At 37.3% G+C, this 21,397-nt stretch overlaps 2 protein-coding genes across 4 annotated transcripts; both read right to left on the bottom strand.

Moving 5' to 3' along the window:
- Positions 1-521: 521 nt before the first annotated feature.
- zmat1 (zinc finger matrin-type 1) lies at positions 522-15,916 on the bottom strand. 3 transcript variants are annotated; one of them, XM_041782765.1, is made up of 13 exons: positions 15,747-15,893; positions 13,147-13,253; positions 12,975-13,058; positions 12,483-12,618; positions 12,038-12,316; positions 10,599-10,689; positions 10,253-10,386; positions 3,039-3,395; positions 1,912-1,992; positions 1,538-1,627; positions 1,307-1,340; positions 1,134-1,187; positions 522-1,034 (listed from the first exon to the last, which is right to left on the bottom strand). In XM_041782765.1, the coding sequence occupies exons 1-12, from the start codon at positions 15,883-15,885 to the stop codon at positions 1,178-1,180; spliced, it is 1,542 nt and encodes a 513-aa protein (XP_041638699.1). In that variant the 5' UTR covers positions 15,886-15,893; the 3' UTR covers positions 522-1,034; positions 1,134-1,177. The 3 variants fall into 3 exon arrangements, with proteins under 3 accessions (XP_041638699.1, XP_041638701.1, XP_041638702.1); XM_041782767.1 differs by lacking the exons at positions 10,253-10,386; positions 10,599-10,689; XM_041782768.1 differs by lacking the exons at positions 522-1,034; positions 1,134-1,187; positions 1,307-1,340; ... (1 more) ...; positions 1,912-1,992; positions 3,039-3,395 and having other exon boundaries at positions 5,818-10,386; positions 15,747-15,916.
- Positions 15,917-16,919: 1,003 nt separating this feature from the next.
- Positions 16,920-17,450, bottom strand: gnrh2 (gonadotropin-releasing hormone 2). Its single transcript, XM_041783110.1, has 3 exons — positions 17,313-17,450; positions 17,131-17,214; positions 16,920-16,958 (listed from the first exon to the last, which is right to left on the bottom strand). The coding sequence occupies exons 1-3, from the start codon at positions 17,445-17,447 to the stop codon at positions 16,920-16,922; spliced, it is 258 nt and encodes an 85-aa protein (XP_041639044.1). The 5' UTR covers positions 17,448-17,450.
- Between the last annotated feature and the right edge of the window lie 3,947 nt (positions 17,451-21,397).

The raw sequence follows: 21,397 nt of genomic DNA, 5'->3' as shown, positions 1-21,397 counted from the left end.
ACACCTTATTGTTGATAAAAGACGTTGCCTGATAATTAGGAGATGAGCCAGTTCTGCTAGCACATTATTTGAGACAGTTCAATAGAAACTGAATGTGATGTAAGTTAACACATCAAAAGGTGAAGGAAGACACCAAACCCTGCTACTCACCTACTCAACTTCCGCACAACATAATATTGGCAATGGATGTACAACACCCACATTCATTCTTCTTTTTCCCTTCTTTTACATGCATGTGCACAGAAACCTCTCAGATACAGCACTATACTACAAACATTTCTAAACATGAGAAATTTATTGTAAATGTAACTGTACCAGACCTTTATTTAGAGGCACAATGAGAAGCTTCTTGGTGGCGCTGCTACACAAGTAACCCCTAGCCAAAGCGTCAACTCCTAAGCATTTTTAATTTAAAGGAACGACTACCTCCTGCAACTTCATGTATATATAAAAAATAGCTGAATAGCTGTTACAAGAAAATCTGTTTTTGAATTATTTTAATGAACTACAGATAAAATGTATAGATTCAACCCTTTTAATGATCAATAATATACATTTTTCCAACACAGAAATCTTGCCTACATTAAAACTACATCTGGATGTTTCTTCTTCATGATTGATGTATGAACAAGGTTTAAATGCTGTAAAAGATGAGGACAAATACACACAGATGAGAGAAAAATGGGGACGCTCTCCTGTTTTGTGCTATTTTAACAAAACCCTAACTAAAAGATACAGCTCAGAAACTTGCAAAGAAAAAACAAAACTTCTGGATAAATTATGAGTAAATCTGTGTTATTCACAAATTTGAATAAAAGTAAAAACACATTGCCAAGAATTGAAATTGATGGAGCTCGGAGCTACAATAAATGTCACACAAATGAGTCAATATATTATAACATGTTGCATGGTTGCTGCTGCAAAACAATCAAACTCTTGGCTTAGAGCACATTTAACTTGAAATAAACATGGCGTGTTGTCTTCATGATCTTCATGCTCCACAGGATAACAGCTCAAGAGAAGCACTTCATCCCCTGCAAGCACAAAGGCAAATAATTTGTTATATATTTGTAAAGCATAAACTCCCTATAGAAATGTATACACTAGTATGTAAAAATTCACAAACCAGGTACCTAGTTAAGTAAAATGTAAGCTGAATGTCCACTGCATTGGCCATCTACCTTTTCCTTAATGAAGAAAAACAAAAAAATGATTAAATTACTTAGATATTATGCAGAACAAAATCTAGACGAGTATGCAATGAAAGCTAACAGTTATTTCAACAATTTTACTGCGATCCACTTACTTCACAAAGTGGTGCCGACATTTTTTGGGTAGCCCTGTAAGCAAGAACGAGATACAGAACAGATATGCAACAGAACAAACGATTTAGAGACACATTTAAACACTTTGGTAATCAGTTCAACAAATGATAACCACTTGTGAGTTTGACTGACTGCTTTACTTTGCACAAAGTGTGCTTCTTCCTTCATACTTTAAATTATTAAACACATTGATCAACTGGCAGACCACTCACGGCTAAAGTAGTACAATATGCAGATGAGAGCTAGAGCCAGGGCCCCTATTATCCCAACCAATGGCCACAAAATCAGGGAGCCGCAGCCATCTGTAACAAAGACAAAAAAATATGCAGTTTATCATTCTGAATTTATACTTTTTGAATTCTAGCCAGTTACAGAATCACAGTTACAGAATTACAGCATCATTACTAGATTGCTACTGCACTGTCTGGACAGCATTCCCACTGCTACTCCAGCAGGGGCAAAGGGGACTCAATTCATACCAGATTACATTTTTCATATAAAAGAACTCGGTCATCGTAAAACCTTTGCATATAACCAGCATCCCAAAAATGTGTACAAACAAATGCTCATTTTAAAAACTGCTTACCCTGTGAGGAATTAGAGCAATGACAGACTGGTTTGACCGGTTGTTTGGGTTCTATCTTCGGTGGTTCAGTTGGTGGCTCGACTTTCAGAGAAATACCAAAAAATAGTGATTATTAGTAAAGCAGTCATTTGAGAACAATGTAAACATATTTTAATTATTTTTCAAAGGTCATCAACTTTCCACCTGTTCCCAATATCCAATCTTTATCCATTGGAAAACATACATATATGAATTCTAACCATGATCTTTTCAAATATACCATGCATGTTGTTTTTCTCTGTTTGATTCACCAGTACGGCTGTAAGCCTTGTGGTCAGTTTTAAGACATTAGATTTGTCATTTTTTAGGTTTTTTTAATCCCAGATAAACTCTACATGTATCAGTAGACATAGGTACAGTACGAACAGCGACAATTCTCACCGCTTTGTCTTTTTACCCATGATTAAAAAATATTTCACTTTTTTGTACATTGAAATGATATTGGCGCAGACAGGCTGAGCCAGCCAAGAGCGCGTTCATGGTATATTCATTATGCATACCTGTTGCACTGCTACATTCAAATACTACTTAACAAAGCATCAACATCATTCAATGCATTAAGTACTCCCAAGAAATGTCCATGTCGTCTTTGTGGTTGCATGAAACAGGAGCTACCATTCAAGAAAGAGTAAACCATGAGAAAACAAGCAGTAAAGACTGTGACTAGAACCAACAACTGGAGAAAAGGTAAGAAGACATTCAGTTTTTTGGATGACTTTGTCATTTCAAACTATTAGCGTTTCCATTTACAAGTTAGATAACGGATTTAAGCAAATTACTGATGGAACCATAGAATTTTTCTGTGTGGTGCATGAGGACAAGGTATCGTAAGAAGTCCCCTCACTGAGGGCACTGCGGTTAAAATGAAGGTCGTCGTAATATAGTAGTCCTGTTAAATTTTCAGTGTACAATAAATATGGTGCTCCGACAGATTTTCTAAACTGCATTCAACCACTACATTCATACATTTCTTAACCTTCTACCTTTATTTGGTACTGCTATGTACTGTGGATTGCAAACTATTTGTAATTTCATACCCAGTTTTTAAACTGCTGTAAGGTAGGCACGTTAACACTGAGCATACAAACCTCCTGGTAGAAGAAGAAAACCAGGCTTCCATATTTCTGTGTTTTTCTTATCCATCAGAACACAAGAATAAATCCCTGTGTCCTCCTTGGTCACATAGGCAATGCGAAGGCTGAAGGATGTACTGCTCCTCTTGCTTATTGTGAAGCGTGTCTTGAAACCACTCTCATAGACAGCACGGTTGGCGTTGTTACAATTGCCAATGTACTGTACATTCCCGTCATCCGGATTACTTCGGAACCAGTAGACAAGGTCACAGGAACTGCTATGGCTGTCACAGTCAAAAGTCTGATTACTGTGGATAACAGCATAACGAAAGGTGAGGCTTTCTTCCGACAGGAATGGGCTTGAACCTAGGACTGGAAACAGAGTAATAATGTGAGTTTTGAGCAGATACAGAAGTGCAACATAGAGCATCATGAAAAAATTGTTTCTACATCAAAGCCTGTTTTTTTAAGAGGCAGTAGAAGGTGACCTCTTGACCTTGCTTTTGTTGTCTTCTTTGTAATAGCAACAGTTTAAAATAAGAGGATTGTAAAAGTTTCTAATGCGATTTAATTAATTTAATAGAACTGTATAATACAATGTATGCACTTCCAACGCACTCTGACTACAACTGTCCAAAAGACAATGAATCTTTAAAAGTTAGAACCCTTTCAACGCTAAAAAAAAGCCACACTGTAAGAAACAAGTGCTATGATTTCCATCAGTGTTACTTGTCTACCATTCAGTATTTAGGAACATTTGCAGAAAAGCTTTCAGTAACAGTAAATGGGTGATCTCTCCATAATAAACAAATGAGTAGCAGTGAAGTAAAAGACTATCAGGAGCCATGCCTCATAAAAGGCAAAGTAAACAGGCCATGCAAGAAGGCATTTAAACAAATACAAATACAACAAAAAACAGCAAAAGTGTTGCAAGAATAAAATGAAGTTCCGCAATCAAGACACCTTTTACATGTTCTCTGACTCTCTGGAAGTGGCATTTTGAAAATACCAAGCCATGTGGCAAATTTAACATTTGTACAATGTTAAAAGTAACCGATGATATAGTAACCGATGTTGCAACAACTAGTCTGATGAAATATCTAAAGGTAGAGGCAATTCGAACACTTCAAGTGAAAGAGTGGTTTGAGATCTCTTTTACCGGAGTCTTTAAGACGTTGATTTTGTCCCCCTGGAACTCGTGCAGATTTATTCTACCAAATCATTAACTCTTGTCCAAGGAGTTGCACTATAGATTACAAACACATTTTTTCTGTTCCTTGATGAAGTATAAAACAATCATAAAATAATGCAATAAAAACTGTCATTAATAAGAAACTTCAAGGACAAAGTGGCTGTGTATTGCTGCTCTGACAGTCTATCATCCCTGTAATTTTAATCCAGGTTGAAGACATTAGATTGATTACAGTATCAAGAACCTGTATCTGTTTACAAGTGTAATTCTAAAAAAATAGATTATAATAGCTTCTACATCAGTTTTCAATTTCAACAAATGGACAAAAGGTTACGGTGTTGTACTTGGTCTTTTAAAGCCATTCATGTCATCTATTACCATTTAAAACAACAAATACCACCCATAAGTAAACTATTTGATTGTTGATCACAATTTATATAAAACATAGAAAAACCTTAAGCTTAATTACACAAAACACTTCCCTTGCTTAAGGCCTCTGACTGATCTGTGGTGTCGAGACGGCAGGGATTTAACTACACAAAAACAAACAGAAACAGAATGGTCTTACCAGAAGTAGACAACCATCCTATCAGCAGTGTCCATGACAGTGGAAGAAGAACCATTCTGTCTGGTCTCCAGTGTGTAAATACGTGTTTGTATCTTGACTGGTGGCAAAGGGACAGGACTGGTACTTTCTTTTCCTGCTATCTATCTGTCAGTCATGATGGGAGGATCTGAGCTGTCATGGCCCTGCGTTGTCAGGGTAACACCCCAATGAGACAGACACGCACCCAATCAGTGTGGGCCTACGTCTCAAATGACAAAGTATTTTAAACAAGAAACCTTTTCTGTTACTGTGCTTAAAATTTAAATTTAATTTAAATGCAGATAAAACACAACTTGTGAGTAAAAGGGTACTATATTAAGCATCTCATGACTGCCTCCTAGTCTAGATTCCTGAACATGCACCTTCAAAAAAACAAAACAAAACAAACCCCCTGTGATTTAACACTGGGATTTCAATTGTTAAAGATGCATTACAAATACAGTGATCATGACACACTGCTAAGATCAGGCTACCTTTTCTCTGGCAACATGAAACATGTATGTACGGAGCAGCAGTTTGCAGTGTTGTGGTCTCTGCCCAGGTGCATGACCTAGAGCTCAGCGGAGTCCTACATAAGTAACTTTTTGGCTTTACAGCTGAGCAAAAGCAAGCAACACTGAAACACTGAGCCTGAACAAACAAACAAAACGAACATCAACTATAATCCAAGGATCAGCAAAAAACAAAAAAAAAAACAAACAAAAAAAAAAAACAGAGCCACAGTGCATGGTCTGTTAAATTTTCACTTGTGCATGCTTTTACCTCTGTTTTTTTGATGTTACAAGATATACACACAAGGAAAACACTATTTTGGTGAATGAGAAACTGAGCACAACTCTAAAAATAAGCACAAATCATGCAAGTTGCAAATACTCTCACCTGCCTTTCAATAAAATATCAATTAAGCTAAAATCAGGAAAAAGGTGAAAATGTTCATTGGAGAAAGAATCAAATCTCCCTTTTTATACAGTAAAAGAAAGTCAATAATTCTAACAAACAGTGCATGTTTTGAAGTGATGTGGTTCAGCTTCCATTCAGCTTATATTTTAAAAGGAAAATGCGACCTGAAATTCTGTTCTTTGACTCTATCCATCCATGTCTTGCCATTTACACAAACAAAATCATAAATGTAGATGTTATCTGCTCATACTACTTTATAATGCCAAAGACAGTTTTTTTTACAAACTAAATGAAGTGGCATCGCTGTGGCGGTGTTATGAGCAACATGTTTGTTAAATTTCACTGGGAAGGTACAGGGTCAATGGAGACAGCAAGGGTTCACCTTTACAGAAACCGTATCTAGGTAAAGAGTCAATCAGGGCTGCGACTGTTAAATGTTTTTGGCTTTAAGAAATTCATCCATTGATTGATGAATCATGAAGAAAATACTGTCCCCAAAACAGGATTTACAAGAGACTAAGGGATTGTATCAAGGGAATTCTGTTAGTCAAATATCAGTATAACTTAAAGAACAACAAATAGCATTTTTGCTAGATGAATGACTTCAACAATGACAGCTTTAATAAAAGGCTGATACTAAAAGGTGACTGCTTCTTTGCACATAAAGCAGGATCTCTTGCAGTTTTGGCAATGCAGACTTCCCGTACCGTGGGATTTTCTGATTCGGTTCCTCATTCTAAATAATGTCAATAGCTACTTTTTGACTTGGCTTTTAGATGATCTTACTTTGCGGTTGAGATTTATGTCATTACTTTATCACTTGAATTACATCTCCCACTGCTTGATTTGTGGGGTTTTAACATCTTTACAATTTTGTTTTTGCACTTTCTATCTGATGTGGGGTAAAAATTCCTGACCTTGCAAAATGATATCTACGATCAAACAAAAAAAAATATGAAGTGATTTATAGTTTTTAATGTGTAACTGTCTTATTGGTTGCCTGAGTGATTTTTATCCTGCAATATGTATCTGGAGAACCTAAGGAAGCTACTGGAGGACAATAAAGATTTATTGTATTTGATTATATTCTATTCTAATATTCTGGTTCTGTTCTGTTTTGTTGTTTTAAATATGTCAAAGCACCTTGTATCCTACCTCTAGAAAGGTGCTTCGAAAAAGTAAAAGATTACACATTATTAAAAAAATTGTGTACGTATGTTCGGTGTATTACATACCGTAGATATTCAAAAGGAAGTCTGAAGTGATATTGCATTAAATGTGCTTGAAGTTGCACTGCTTCTTAAACTGAAAAGTCTAACTACAGTTCATATCGAGGTATTTCATTTCAAATTAACCGTAGCATGTCCCATGACTGGATTACTTTAGGTCAGCCACCGTGACATAACTTAATGCTGAATAGTCTGATCAACTCCAACACTCAAACTTGACTTTTAAATGTGTACGGTCTTATATCTTCAGAGTAGTGTCTAGATAGTTTTTAGTTTATGAAGTTAAGAGAGGAGAACTGCCTAACAAGGGTCTTAAAGTGAGAGGATGTGGGCACCGTAAAGCTCTACGGGGGTCGACAACTCGAGAGCACAGGGAACGAGACCACAGGATTCTTTGAAAACAGGAGACAGGGGGCTTCAGAGCTGTTCTAGCTGAGCTATACGGCCTTTGTTGACTATCTCTGACGTTTAAAGTAAAGAAATGTCTGCTGAGAAGTTTGAAACTTGTTTCATTTCTCTATTACTTCTATCAGGCAGTTCTTATAAGGTAAAACATTTCAACACAAGACACTAACTTCCTGTCCACATCACTAATTTTGAAATGCTCAGAGCCACCTCTCAACCCCAGTCAACTTAACATACTTGTCATGACCCTTAAAGATGTAAAAGGTCCCCTTTTTGAGATGCACAGGGCTTTTAACTTCAATGTAGGTTAAACGGATCTGAAAGTCTTTTAAGTCTTGCAGCTTTCTGAGGATAACAATGTAAACTGGTAACATCTGGCTGTGCTATTTTCCTTCACTATCAATACAAGGGCTTGAAAAAGTTCAGATGGCAAGTTGTGTTTTCCAAAACTATGAACTTCATACACACAAGAAAGATGGATCATACTTTTAAAATGTACTATAGTGCTCCTTTCATTCATCACTGTGGTTTGTTGTTGCTGGCCTGCTACTACCATTATCACCAGTCATACTTAAATTATCTCTAATATAGATTTTTGACATCACTCTTATTTTCCAGTTACAGTTAATATTGCTGAAGTTTTATCATCTGTTAATTCTGAGCCTTGTCTGTGCAAGTTTTTTCCGTCCAACTTTCTGCTTCTCAACTCCATCAATTTGCAGTAGATGGCTGTTCACTAATTTTGGATCTGCTCTGGATTTCTGTGTGTTTCTAGGTGAAAGTTAATCCTTGCTACTGTGACCATGTGCATCCTAATGGTTGATCTACATTGCATCCCTGTAAATAATTACACAAACCCTTACTACACCTGACATGAAATGAATAAAATGAAAAGTTTCTTTCGATACCCGAATTCTCCTGTTTTGAAAAGCATGTCAACAGACACTACTCCAAGAGAAATATTACAATCAAATATCCGATGTACAGATAATACCAAAAGAATTACCAGTTTGTTCAAATACTGTACATTTCATAAATAAAAGGTAAAACAGAAAAAACAGGAACTTTTTTAAAGTTTGAAGATATGTTATTCATAAACAATGCAACAAATTTGAAAAAAATATCCAGCAATCTGAAATGTGGCCTGCAGAGCATTGCAATTACAAGAAAATAAAACCCAAAAACCCAAATTAGTAAAGGAGAGTAAAGTGCTAAACAGATTTGACAAAGGCTTGATTTATACTATCTGTCACAGTTTGTGGCTGAAAGAAACTATATTTTAAAGATACATCCTTGTGAGCCAACAGGGTGGTTGGAAACTGTCATATCATATTCACTTTAATTCCTTATCTAGCCATTGAGTGCATGCATCTTAACATGGATTATAACGCTTGAGAGCTGCCCTCATTTAAACTTCTGCACCTGTTTGACCTCAAACATTTTATGTGATGTTTGATTGTGCAAATTTATACAAAAAACAAACAAACAAACAGAAAATGCACTTTAAAATAGATTACTGTCTAGGAACAGTCTATTTTGAAAAATAGTGTCAACGTGCAACAGAAATCCAGTGTTCCCTGAACCCCCTCTTATGGCTTTCTTGCAGCCTAAGTGTGAAAGTACGTCTAAAGGAACATTATAACTACACCAGTATATTCTATTGGCTTTTATATGAAATACTGAGACTCTTAGTGAAGCTCAACACTGCCAACCACAGGATGCTAAAGGGATCACCCTTCTGACATATTTGCTGGAAGCAAAGAAGATCATCTTGATGTTTTTAAATGATGTGGAAACAATTGCAAACAAATACAATCAACATTAAGTCTCAAAGTGAAAAAAAGCTACAACAGTTGTGGATATTTGTTAGAACCTAAAAAAATAAATAATAATCTGTTCATTCTTCAAATACACAACAGGATTTCACAGCTAGCCAGCTAGCAACCTATTAGGAACAGCACTCTAGTGCTGTTGGAGCAGATATTTGAAACTAATGTTTATTATACAGGTGATGGAGATTTTTCACACCAGTTTGCCAGCATGTCAGCTGTCAATCTGGTCCTTTGAGTTTAACAGCCCAGGATGGAGTCGTCCCACAGCTTCTCATCCTCTGTCCTATTGTCTACTTTCTCCTTTGTTTTCTTCTTCTCTTTCTTGTTTTTAGGTTTAGCTGGCTCGTATTGTCCATTTCCCTGCTCTACAGTCATTTTAGCTTCAGTATGCACTTCTCTCACTTTATTGTCCATTATGTCATCTGATGTTAATCTGTCCGTCACACTTTCTCCTCCTTCCCCCACCAAGTCCTTCTCCTGGGATATCCTTTCACATCTGCCCTGCCTCAGCTTTTTTCTTATTCTTGTTTCCTTTCGATCTCCAGATTCCCTTCTTCTCCTCTCTTCTGAATCCTTCCCTCTTTCTTTACTCTTTTGTTTCCTCCTCTTTTCTGCTTTGTCGAAGTGTTCATTGTTTGTCCTCCTGTCTCTTTCTCTCCTAGATCTTTTGATTCTTTTTTCTCTGTGCCTGTATTCGCTTTCATCTTTTTCACTAGAACTACTGCTATAAGAGGAGGAATATGAGGAAGAGTATGATGATGAACTTTTATATGAGGAGGAACTTGACTGTTTTCTGTGCCGCCTACTTTTAATTGGCTTGTTAGTAAATGATGTAGACTCTGAGCCTGGGAAGCTCGGAGGAGGGCAGTTGTACTGCCAGCCATGGGAGGGCCATGGAGAGCCCTGACATGGAGGATGCCACTCTCCACCTCGGTTATAAAAACCTGGGCGGGAGTGATATTGAGGGTTCGAATTGGGAGGAAGGCTGGGGAATGGCTTGTTCAATGCTAGGATGTCCGCTTTGTTTGTTACTTCATCTTCTTCATCCTCCTTTACATTGTCACCTGCTGTAAGGACCTGGTTAGTGCTGGGGGTGATTCCACGAGCCCTCTGAACCTGAATGTAATCTGACAGTTCATCTGCAAAAGTCTTGTAGGCTTTTTGTTGGGATTTGCAAAGGTCAACAACCTTCTTCTCCCTGGAAAGAGCACAGAAAAGATTATTATCCGTACATTATACATTTGTTTAACTGATTCAGTAACAAGAACATTCATGGAGCTTGAAGAGTGTAAAAGTTCAATTAACACAAGATAAAGGTCAACACAGAAATGATTACATTACATACAACAGCAGAAAACTTAGATCAAAATGAGGGTCATTGTATTTTTGTCTTAAAATTCCTGTTCTTACCTTATCTGGTGCTTGTTTCCTTGCATGTGGGCCTGGTACATCTCCACAGAGTTAAATTGCACACTACACATCGAACACATCAAGGAGTTTGCTGCAATAGCAAGTGAATACAGTTGAAATGTAGGCAAAAGGACCAGAATGTAATTGGAAACACTCATATCTATAGCTTTCTTTGATTTCCACCATTGACTCTAAAGGACAGCTCAGACTACACAAAGGTCATACAGAAAGGCACCATGTCAGACTATGCGACTGGAAGCTTTTCCTGTCTTGGCTGACAGCCTAGTCACACTACAAGAGTCATCCCGACCACTTCGGTATGCTGACATAACCACTGTCTCTGTGACAGGTGAACGGGTCAAAGAGTGATAGTCACTCAACAACAGAAGTGCTCTATGTGATTGTGACAGTCTTTTGCTCGGAAAAGAAGAACACAATAAACAGTAAACAATCAAGGCATGGATTATGGATAAGAATCACGGATGTATCAAAAGGAGGACAAGATGGACTGAAGGAGAATCAGATAGAACTCAAGATATGCATGTGATAACTTTAAAATAAATTGTGGACATTAGTCCCCTGGAGGAAGAAAAAGTAGGGACTTTGGTAAATGATGATGCAAAGATAAGGAGCAAATGCTCTCCTGTTGGTAGGTGTCAGGATTCACGTTGTTGACGTCAGGTCAGGGTTTCAAACTAGGTGATGATACCCAAAAAAATTCTGACATGGTAGTCTCGTTGAATCCTGGTCGCAGGATGTCTTGGGCGCGTCATTAAATATTTTACACAAGACTGTTTGTTCTTCCTGATGTGCAAAATCGAGGTTTGACGATAAGCTGCAACGTTGCAGTTAGGCAAAAATCTGGCAGAATATGTGTAATCTGAGTCGTCCTTAACTTGCTTTATATCATCATCCTGCTTTTGTGGGTTTTTTGCATTTGAGGGATCATATCTACGGAGGGATTTTGCACACAGTAGAACAATACACAACACATTTATAAACTGACGCCATGAGATCAGTGGGCAACATTTGGTAAAGCAATTGAAAAAAAAAAAATCACAATCTGAAACTCAGCAATATTATTGCTGCTCAAACCCTCTGCATGTAACTAGATGTAACCTTCAACAGCAGTCTCTGGTCAGAAGGTTGCAAAACTAAAACCTACCTGCCGATCTCCTACCTTCATTCGTCTGGCATGATGACATACTCCTGGCTGGCAGATTTGTTCAAAATAAATTAATTTAAATTTTCTTGATCGCTCATTTGTTATTGCAGGATGATCTTCTGCAACTAGCTTTTAGCGCTGTAACTTGTTGCCTTTGTTTATTGTTCCAAAGAAATGTAGTTCTTAAGATTAATTTTGGCAATAAAAAAATCGTATGTGTAACTGCTATGACAGTGTATTCCCTGTCAGGAACAGAGGCAGCACCCTGTCTTACCTTGTTGGACATTGTCTCCAAGCTCTTTGAGCAGCTCCTGTCTGGCTTGATTCCTCTGATGTTTGCGTCCATTGTAGTGCTGTAAAGCCATCTGAGGATTGTTGAAGGAAGCAGTGCAAAGAGCACAGTACTTGTTGGGATCCTTGAGATCAACTTCTGTGCTGGGTGTAGTTGAAGTTGTAGTGGCTGTTGGGCCCATTTCACCATCTGCTGTTAGTTTATGGTCGGCATTTTCAGAGTCCTGTGTCAGACTTTGTAAAGTCTTCTCTTTGTATTTGTCTAAAACAGCAAAAAGGATTTAGAAATGTGAGTACATTTGTGTTTGACATTCTCAACAGTATGAGATCATGAGCAACAAAACTTGCTGTTAATTGTCATCAGTCAAATTCAGTACAATCAGGTCTAAATCAGTACATTTCTTTTCCATCTGACAACTTTAACTTGCCTGTGGGCTGAAGTCCTTTCTTCCCGAGATTTTTAGCATGGACTTTTCCTTCGTAGTGTGATCTTGCCACCACAGGGGAACTGAATACCATCTTACAGAGCTCACAGAAACGATCCTTATCAGTGGTGATGGTTGGCTGAAAAATAAATGAATAAAAATAAAATCAGGCAGAAAAACAGACTTATTTTGAGAAAGATATTTCCAGTGTCACTCTAAAAAAATTAAACACATCTTCACTGGGTCTACAACTGAATTAACAAAATTATCCCTTCACTGCATCCTTTCACTTTTTTTTATTGTTTTTTTTTTTTTTTTTCCACTGTAATGTACTCTTGACAAGGACTTCACTGGGACAAGGCAGTGGTGACTCTTGCACCTTAACCATTATAGACTTTCATTGCTGTTTGTTCTTTTTTAACCTTACTGTATGACATTACAGATCAACACTGTACAAAAATGCATAATGTGTGACATCTCTCAATGAATGCCAACCTGCAACACAGCAAACTGTGTGTTCAACTTCTCAGCTCTCACAGCCTGCAGGTACACCCTGAGTTTCTGTGCATGTTTCTTTCCCTGTAATTAGAGAATAAAGCAAAAATTAAAATAAATAGACCATTAGCCTGTAGCAGCGTTATGACTAATGCTGGACAGAGGCACAAACCTCATAATGTGACAGCCGCTGAGATTCAAAGAGCAACACAGCTTCACACACGTGGCAATAGTCATCAGTGAGAAGGCTCTTCAGTAGCTCCTCTTCACTTTTGCCTCCTATGTGGCAGAGTAAACTGTCAGCTAAACTAACATTCACTGAATTTTAGATTAATTTACATTACATTATATTAATTCTGAAATGCTTATGTCCAAAGTAATGAGAAAACAATCTTCCAACTCTATATACAAATCCTGTTACCTCAAAAATCTTAAATCTAATGTAATCCTGTATACAACAATCACTAATTATCTATGTGGGAGCTATACTTGAAAGTATCTCTCTGTTTTTAATATCAGTTAATATTTTTGGTAGAAAGAAGCGGATATATTTTGTTAACATTTTAATTTCTTAGTGTCTCAATAAATATCTTATATATTTTGAAGGGCATTAATTCTGCACAACACAAGTTAACACTGACATTTTTCTTGTAATGCAACTTGTAAAAGCAATGTATCACAATACAACAGTAAGTCTGAGAGACAATATCCAAATTTTACTGGACTTCCATCTTACAAAGCTGTAACTATTTCACCCATCAGCTATACTGCCTAGCTTGTTTGGAGTTGGGGCTAACATACAGATTAACTCTCACGTCGACAATGTGTAAACAAGAATGTCTTGGGACTGTGGGAGGAAGCCAGAGTACCTGAGGGTAGTTGCATACATGTGGAGAAGATGCATACTACACACAGAAAGGCCCTCTTGCTGTGAGGCGACAGCACTAGAGCTGCACCACAGCTTAAACTACTATCTACAAATTAAGCAAGATATTTGACATTATACAACATTCTACTTTTTTTTATCTTTTGTTAACCATATATCTTGAGAAAAGTGAAAAAATAAGTGAAAAAAAAAGCCTAAAAAAAACAAAAAAGAAATCCTGATTTCATTTTTAAGTGTTCTAATCAACAATACCTATCAAAGCTTTTGATTTCATACAAACCAATCCTGGTTTCAAGACATTTCCTTTAGCATTTTTTTAAATTTCGATATCTGACACATTTAGTTTGCTGTATTCATACAGCAATTGCATAATCAAGGTGTTTGTTATATTCTGATAGTAGAAATCTATTATGTCATGTTCTACTCATCTTTTATTGAAAAATCCAAAATTAACCCCTAAAAAAATACATCCTGGCACAACAATCTGCATAATCTATTTTAATGCTTTCTATTTATTGAATATTTGTCTGAATTCTTTCTTAATAGATTTTTTTTAACAGCAATACTCCTTGTGTAGATTGTGTTGAATGCCATTTGATCAATAAATTGGTCATCAACAAATATATACATATATATATAGGTAGTGGCTAATAGGAAAATATATACATACTTGATTATATCCTTGCTGCTAATCGATAATAACTAACTATAATACAGTAGGATCCCTGGTTATTTGTTCTTTTATTGTTAATTAACAACTGTTTTAGGAATTTACATTGTATTATTTTTAAAGATGATTTTCCTTTTCTCCTAATGCAGTTTGATTGTGAAATGTTTTTGTGATCAGGAATTTCTTTGACATTAACCATTTAAGTTCCTTAAAATATAAGCCAGAGAATTATAATAATAACAATAATTAATAAAATAAATCCATTCTCAACAGAGTATTTATTCAAAGTCTGAAGTCCAGAAAATGACACCTGCTCTGTATTCTCTGGTATGGAAAAAGGAGTTATATGCTTTTTATGCTGCTATGTAGAGATTTTCTAATTTTGTTTTGGTAAAGCAATATGTACAGTTCACTATACATTTATGAATACATTTTCAAAAGTTATACTTACCAAATGGGTATCTCATTAGTAGTTAACAGAACTGACTTGTAGTTGTCAAATCTTAAAATACTTCTGTTAAATGTTACTTTTATTCACATCCTCACGCTCAGTTTCCTTAAATTTGATTTTTTGAAAACTCTCTTCTGTTACAGGTATTCAATATAAAACTGAATAATATAATTTTAGGTCTTTAGATCTCTTAAACTCATAGCATTACTATACTCACTCATTCAAGCTACAAATGTTTCCTATAGCTGTGCATTGTACTATTATAGTGCAGTAAACTCATTGACTCTGTTTAAAGTAGTTGAACTTACTGCTGACTACTGTTCGTTTTCTTTAATGATGCAGCTTACCTTAGCAAACACTACAGCAACATTTCTTCTTGCTCTACCTGACCCCTAGTATGTGGCTGGTTTAAACGACCATTACGCAGCAATGGCTGAGGACTGACTTTGTGGACGTTAGCTCACAACAAAAGCAGTCGGCTAACCGCTTCCGGACCTGTAGAAACGGATAACCTCTGTACTCTGTTGGGGATAGCGCCCTAGATTGATAAGGTTAAGTAGACTATACATAAACGAGCCGGGACGAAAGCGGTGTGAAAAGGGCGTTACAGATAACGTTAGACGGTCGACATTAGCTTGTTTAGCAGATGAGCTGGTTAGCTCGACTGACCGTTGATCTGGCTAGCCAGTTAGCTAAAAAGCTAACGTTGACTCGGCAGGTATGTCACCACACGAATATTTTTTTCGCGTTCTAGACAAAACTCACCTTCAACCTGGGTATTATCTATTTGAGTGTTTATTACTTTGTCTGCAGCTGTCACAGAAGCCACGTTATTGGCACTAGTTGAGTTTTTTTCAACGTCTGACTCCGCAATCAGCGGAACACAGACACTCTCGACGTCCATATTTTCCCTAGCCGTTTAGTGCATGCGCAGTGTCGTCGTACTATTTATGGCATGTCCTGAGGAGGATTGAGGTGTCTGAGTTAGACACAGTAGGGAAAAAAACTTAGTTTAAAGTTACAATTTAAGCAGTTAGGATAGCATTCCTGAAATAGAACGTTTTTTCATACTTCTTGTCTATGTATTTTTGTGTTTTTAATGTAATAGTTTGACATAAACTCTCTGAGCAACATTGTCCGCAGTAGACTGTTAAATGTAGGTCTTGCTTACTGTAGCTTAATCACTGTGTTAAAAAACAGGCAAAAGTCCAATAGTAATAATTTTTACATTAAAATAAACAAATAGTTATCAACTTAAACCACTTCTCTGAAAACAGAATTCCTTTTTTTGTGCTAATATTATCATTGTGGATGGGCACATTGACTAAAAGGCCTGACATTTGTACAGATCATAGCTAAACCATGTTCTGCACAAGTATCAGGGTGCCAGGGAATGTAGAAGGCACTGGAATAACCTAAATGGAAAAACAATGTAACAATTGCAAAAAGAAAAAAGTAAACTGTGGTAAAATAGAATAGATTAAAAGCATGAAAAATTTGTGAAAAGTGGCCACAGAGAGGCAAAAATGGGTTGAAAGAGGCAAAAATTGCATAAAAGCTTTTCAGCTCCACAATGAACTGTCAGTCAGCACCAGTGCTATGGATCCAACATTTATGTAGCTGACACTAAAAGAGCTAAATGTTTTTAAACTGTAATTTTTTCTAAAACTTTTATAAGGCCAAGGTCCCTCAGTATGTAGCCTCCTCCACCACAAACACAAACAAATGTACACCATTCAAATAGAACAAGTTCATATCAAAATAGATATTTTATTATTGGACATACATTGACAGCTACATGTTTGTTCAGTTAAATGCTGTAGTAAAGCATATAACATTCAACAAATAAGATTAGTGAAGCGAAATGAAGTTATTTTAAATCCAGATATAGACATTACAGATAAAGAGCCCTAAAAAACAGTGTAGGGTGGAAAGCTGTCACTTCCTCTTCTGAAGCTCTCTGGCTAAGGCATCCAGCTGCAAAGAATGACAACACAAAAAGTTTTAGACACAAAAAACACATTACAAAGAGTGACTTTAAAACTTTTAATTAATCTGTTCATCAAGATATGGTGGGAATTTTTTTCAGTGAGTTGCATCTGTGTACATCTTGCATCTACTCAGCTTAGGGTAGCATCAGTTAACTTACAAGAATGTTTTTGAGAATACTCCTCCTCTGGGGTCTTAAGTAGCTGCATTCTCCAGCCTCACACAGTTTAATCTCCTCTGAAATCTGAAAAACATAAAGAAGAAAAAAATCAGAATTAAAGAGGCAATGATGCCGAAGAGCCATATGAAAACCAGCAAACAGACACAAACCGTGAACCTGACCTCTGTTGTGCTGAAAGAGTCCAGCTCCCTCTTGCCTCCAGGGTACCAACCATGGGACCAGTGCTGGGCGTTGGATAGCTGAGCTCCAACACATAGAAGCAAGCCAAGCAGCAAAAACAGCCGAGATGCACACATATTTTTCACCTGAGAGCAAAAATTGACACTCAATTAGATCAGTTTTAATCATTTGGTGTCTCATTTTGAAACTGTTTAAGTCTTAAAATTACAATAAAATTGGCTACTAAGATCATAAATATAATCAAGATACAGAATAAGATACATTTATGCAATTTCATAGTTTTCCTATGTTTTTTTTCAGTATTGTGGTAGTAAAAATGTGGAAAATGTGACATTATTGATACATTATTGCATTTTTAATAATGTTTTTAAAAAACATTTTTAAGTTGTTTTGCTAGTGTTAATAATTGATAATCAGTTCACAAGACCATTAATAATCTATGATAAAAGCCAAAAATATGAAATCTTTTGACAGTTTAGCCTGAGAGAACATAAAACAAACCCACAAAAACCTGCTGAACTCATGAAGGTTGTCCTCATACATATTTTAGTTTAATCCATATTATCATTTAAAACATTTTTAGAGCAAAGTAATGTCTTGTTCTTACCTAAGTCTTAGATCTTTTCTATATTTTTCAGCGTTTTGCCAGAAGCTCTCACTGCTCCCCTCAGTTGGTCCGGTTCTGAAGTTAGCTCACAGTTTCAAGAGTGGTATCCCTGTAGATATATGCTTCAGCCTCCTCCTCTTCCTTCATATATGTACCATTCTAAAAGGCCCACCTCCCAGAAGACACCTCCATTATCATCCTCTTATTGTCCCACCCATCATTGACCCCTTTGGTCCCTCTATTCCCTGTGGTGAAATGACAAGTCCCTTGTGACAAGAGGTCAAGAAGACATGGCCAATTCCAATTACCCCTGCAAACACCAGTGACACACCAGGGAAGCTCGTCTGCTCATTGCATCACCCATTTCCGCTTCAAATACTGCCACCCTGGCATAATGGCAGATGATGAATGGAATAGTGGATAAATGACAAACAGTGGGTCGTCAGTCATACATTAATGCAGCTTTGAAATGATGATTTCATTCATTTGTTAAAGGAAAACATTTATTTAAACCTACCTGATCCAGGCCTCATTACTACTAAACCTATTGAATCAAGAAATCCCCTAAATAGAGCCCGTCTGATAAAGTGAAGTTGGCTTAAAGACCTCAAAAAGCAACACATCATGGTGTCGGCTAAAGAAATCCAACAACAGACGAAAAACAAAGTCATTGACAACTACCAGTCTGGAAAGGGTTACAAAGCCATTTCTAAGACTTTGGGACCAGCCAACCACGGTGAGGGTCATTATCCACAAATGGAGAAAATTTGGAATAGTAGTGAACCTTCTCATGAGTGGTTGGCTTGCCAAAATGACTCCAATAGTGCAATGACAACTTATCCAAGAGGTCATAAAAGAACCCAGAACAACCTTTAAAGAACTGCAGTCCTCACTTAGCTCACTTAAGATCAGAGTTGATGATTCGACAATGAGAAAGAGACTGGGCAAAATCACATCCATGGGAGAGTTACAAGGCCAGAACAACTGCTGACCAAAAAGAACACAAAGGCTCCTCTCACATTTGCTTAAAAAACAAACAAACAAACAAACAAACAGAACAAAAAATATCCTGATGATCCCCTAGACTTTTGGGACCCTAACCCTGTGAACTGAAGAGTCAAAGCCTAACTTTTTTGGAAGGTGTGAGGCCCGTTACATCTAGGGTAAAACCGTCACAGCATTTCATTAAAAGAACATCAGTCAACCATGGTGGTGGCGGTGTGATGGTCTTGGCCTGCTTTGCTGCTTCAGGACTTTTAAGACTTTCCATAATTGATGAAAACACGAATTTTGCTCTCTGCCAGAAAATCCTGAAGGCTGTCCGGCCATCAATTTGTGACCTCAAGCTCAAGCACACTTGGGTTACGCCGCAGGACAACAATCCCAAACACACCAGCAAGTCCACCTCTGAATGGACTAAAAAACACAAAATGTCGGTTTTGGAGTGGTGTAGTCAAAGTCTGGTCTTAAGTCTGATAGAGATGCTGTGGCATGGCTTTAAACAGGTTGTTGATGTTCAAAAACTCTCCAATGTGGCTGAATTAAATCAATCCTGCAAAGAAGAGTGGGCCAAAATTCCTCCACAGTGATGTGATTTAAAAGAAGCTTGAGATTAATGTGTCATGTGTAAATGAGTTTTATTGGTTCATGCCGTCTTTATCCTGGGCCTTGTTTAGCAGTATTGCGGGCAAAGGAAGACAATGCTTTCTATTTACCAGCCAATCTTCGTTCCGACTATCACCTATAGTTATGAGCTTTGAGTAGTGACCGAAGGACTAAGATCACAGATACAAATGGGATTCGATTCCTCAGGTGGTTAGCTATGCTCAGCTTTAGATGAGACATCCGAGGGGAGCTCGGAGTAGAGCCTCTGCTCCTACACTCCAAAAAGAGTCCCTTTGGATTGGTTGGGCATCTGATCCCTTTCATAGGTCTATCCAGGGACGACCAACTAGAAGGAGACCTTAGGGCAAACCCAGAACTCCCTGGAAGGACTTTATACCTCATCTGGACTGGGAATACCTTGGAATCCCCAAGGAGGAGCTGGAAAATGTGTCCAGGGAGAGGAATTTCTGGGTTACGCTTCACCTGCTGCCACCATGGAAGAATAAACAGAGGAAAATAGGTTTTTTTGGTTCACAGAGTGAGATCATGTAAGAAGGCTGAACTCAGTAGCTTCCATTTCCTCTTTTCACACCTGTTGTGACCACAGTGACCCTTCAAGCCCCGACCCTAGTGACCCCTCAGTCAGGGGAAACTCGAGGTCGTTTGCTGATGGGTGGAACAAACACAAGATCATCGATGACATCCCGCTCAATTAAGGGGGGACAGGTATTTCCTTTTCAGTTTTAAATGCAGAACCAGGTCTTACACAAGGATGACTGTTGCTGCTCGGTTGAGTTCTGTGACGCAGGACTGTTTGGTGCAGGGTATTGGATGGAGAAAATGACAGTAAGAGGCGTCACTGATGACACATCACATCTTCACCCAGACTCTTCTGTTTACGTAAAGAAAAAGCATTTGCTTCATCACCGATCAGTTACAATTTATTTAGCAGTTCAACTTCCACTTTGGCAATTGATTTAGAAAAGGTTGTTCGAAAAGAAAAGAAAAGGCATTAGGGATGTACAGCTGATGCATTGGTCTGAACATTGGTATTGGCTCATATGCCCTGTTGACAAACATTTGCCCATTGTCAATCAATGTGGCAAACTGTAAGACACATTTCAGTGACCATCATGAACAGGGACAACTAGCAACAATTTAAAAATAAGAAATGTTAAAGCTCATTTTAAAAGACGAGGAATTATGTAGAAGTAAGATGAAAAACACCCATCAGCAATTATCCATCAGCTAAAATTATATAAACCCATATTCTCTAATTTCACAATCACTGCAGCTCAAAAAATAAAAACTTGCAATGCATTGAATATAAATAAATGAAGAAAGGCTGCCAGCATAAATGCGTTTATAAAAATTGAATAAGATCCAAAATTAGTGCATTATTTCAAAAATCACAAATAATTTGCATGCTTAATGTCCCTATAAGAACACTCTGGTTAAGCCATTGTAGTGTCTCCACACGGCTGGCTCTGGGCATCAGCCATATAGGCAGTCGCCTAGGGCGTCATGCTGAAGGGGGCACCGATGTGAGACCTGAACATTTAGAATGAAGCACAAAAATAACAGACTGTCAACAAATGGGTCAAAAGTGGAGAAAATGGCAGAAAAAAAGTGGTTAGGAGTGGTTACAGATCAGCAAGAAAAAGTGTTTAAAGAAGCAAAAATGGGATACAGGCAGAAAAAATGAGTAGTAGTTAAAAAAATATGAAATATAGGTTAATAGTTGCAAAAATGGGTCAAATGTGGAAAAAATGCCTGGAAACAGTGATGAACAGCGGTTTAAAAGTGACTTGAATACGTAATTTGAACATCAGAGCCAAATAATAGCTTGATATG

This window comes from Cheilinus undulatus, linkage group 3 (assembly GCF_018320785.1).
Source record: "Cheilinus undulatus linkage group 3, ASM1832078v1, whole genome shotgun sequence".
Taxonomy (NCBI): Eukaryota; Metazoa; Chordata; class Actinopteri; order Labriformes; family Labridae; genus Cheilinus; species Cheilinus undulatus.
This window is presented reverse-complemented; position numbering and strand designations above follow the sequence as displayed.

What these genes read in the sequence shown, in the direction of transcription:
- gnrh2 (XM_041783110.1), bottom strand. Translation starts at nt 17,447, where the DNA reads ATGTGTGCATCTCGGCTGTTTTTGCTGCTTGGCTTGCTTCTATGTGTT. An exon ending in ACTCTTTCAGCACAACAGAG is followed by an intron (nt 17,215 to 17,312) that starts GTCAGGTTCACG and finishes TATGTTTTTCAG; the next exon opens with ATTTCAGAGGAGATTAAACT. An exon ending in GTATTCTCAAAAACATTCTT is followed by an intron (nt 16,959 to 17,130) that starts GTAAGTTAACTG and finishes CATTCTTTGCAG; the next exon opens with CTGGATGCCTTAGCCAGAGA.
- zmat1 (XM_041782768.1), bottom strand. Translation starts at nt 15,885, where the DNA reads ATGGACGTCGAGAGTGTCTGTGTTCCGCTGATTGCGGAGTCAGACGTT. An exon ending in AGATAATACCCAGGTTGAAG is followed by an intron (nt 13,254 to 15,746) that starts GTGAGTTTTGTC and finishes TCTGCCACATAG; the next exon opens with GAGGCAAAAGTGAAGAGGAG. An exon ending in GAAAGGACTTCAGCCCACAG is followed by an intron (nt 12,317 to 12,482) that starts GCAAGTTAAAGT and finishes TTGCTGTTTTAG; the next exon opens with ACAAATACAAAGAGAAGACT.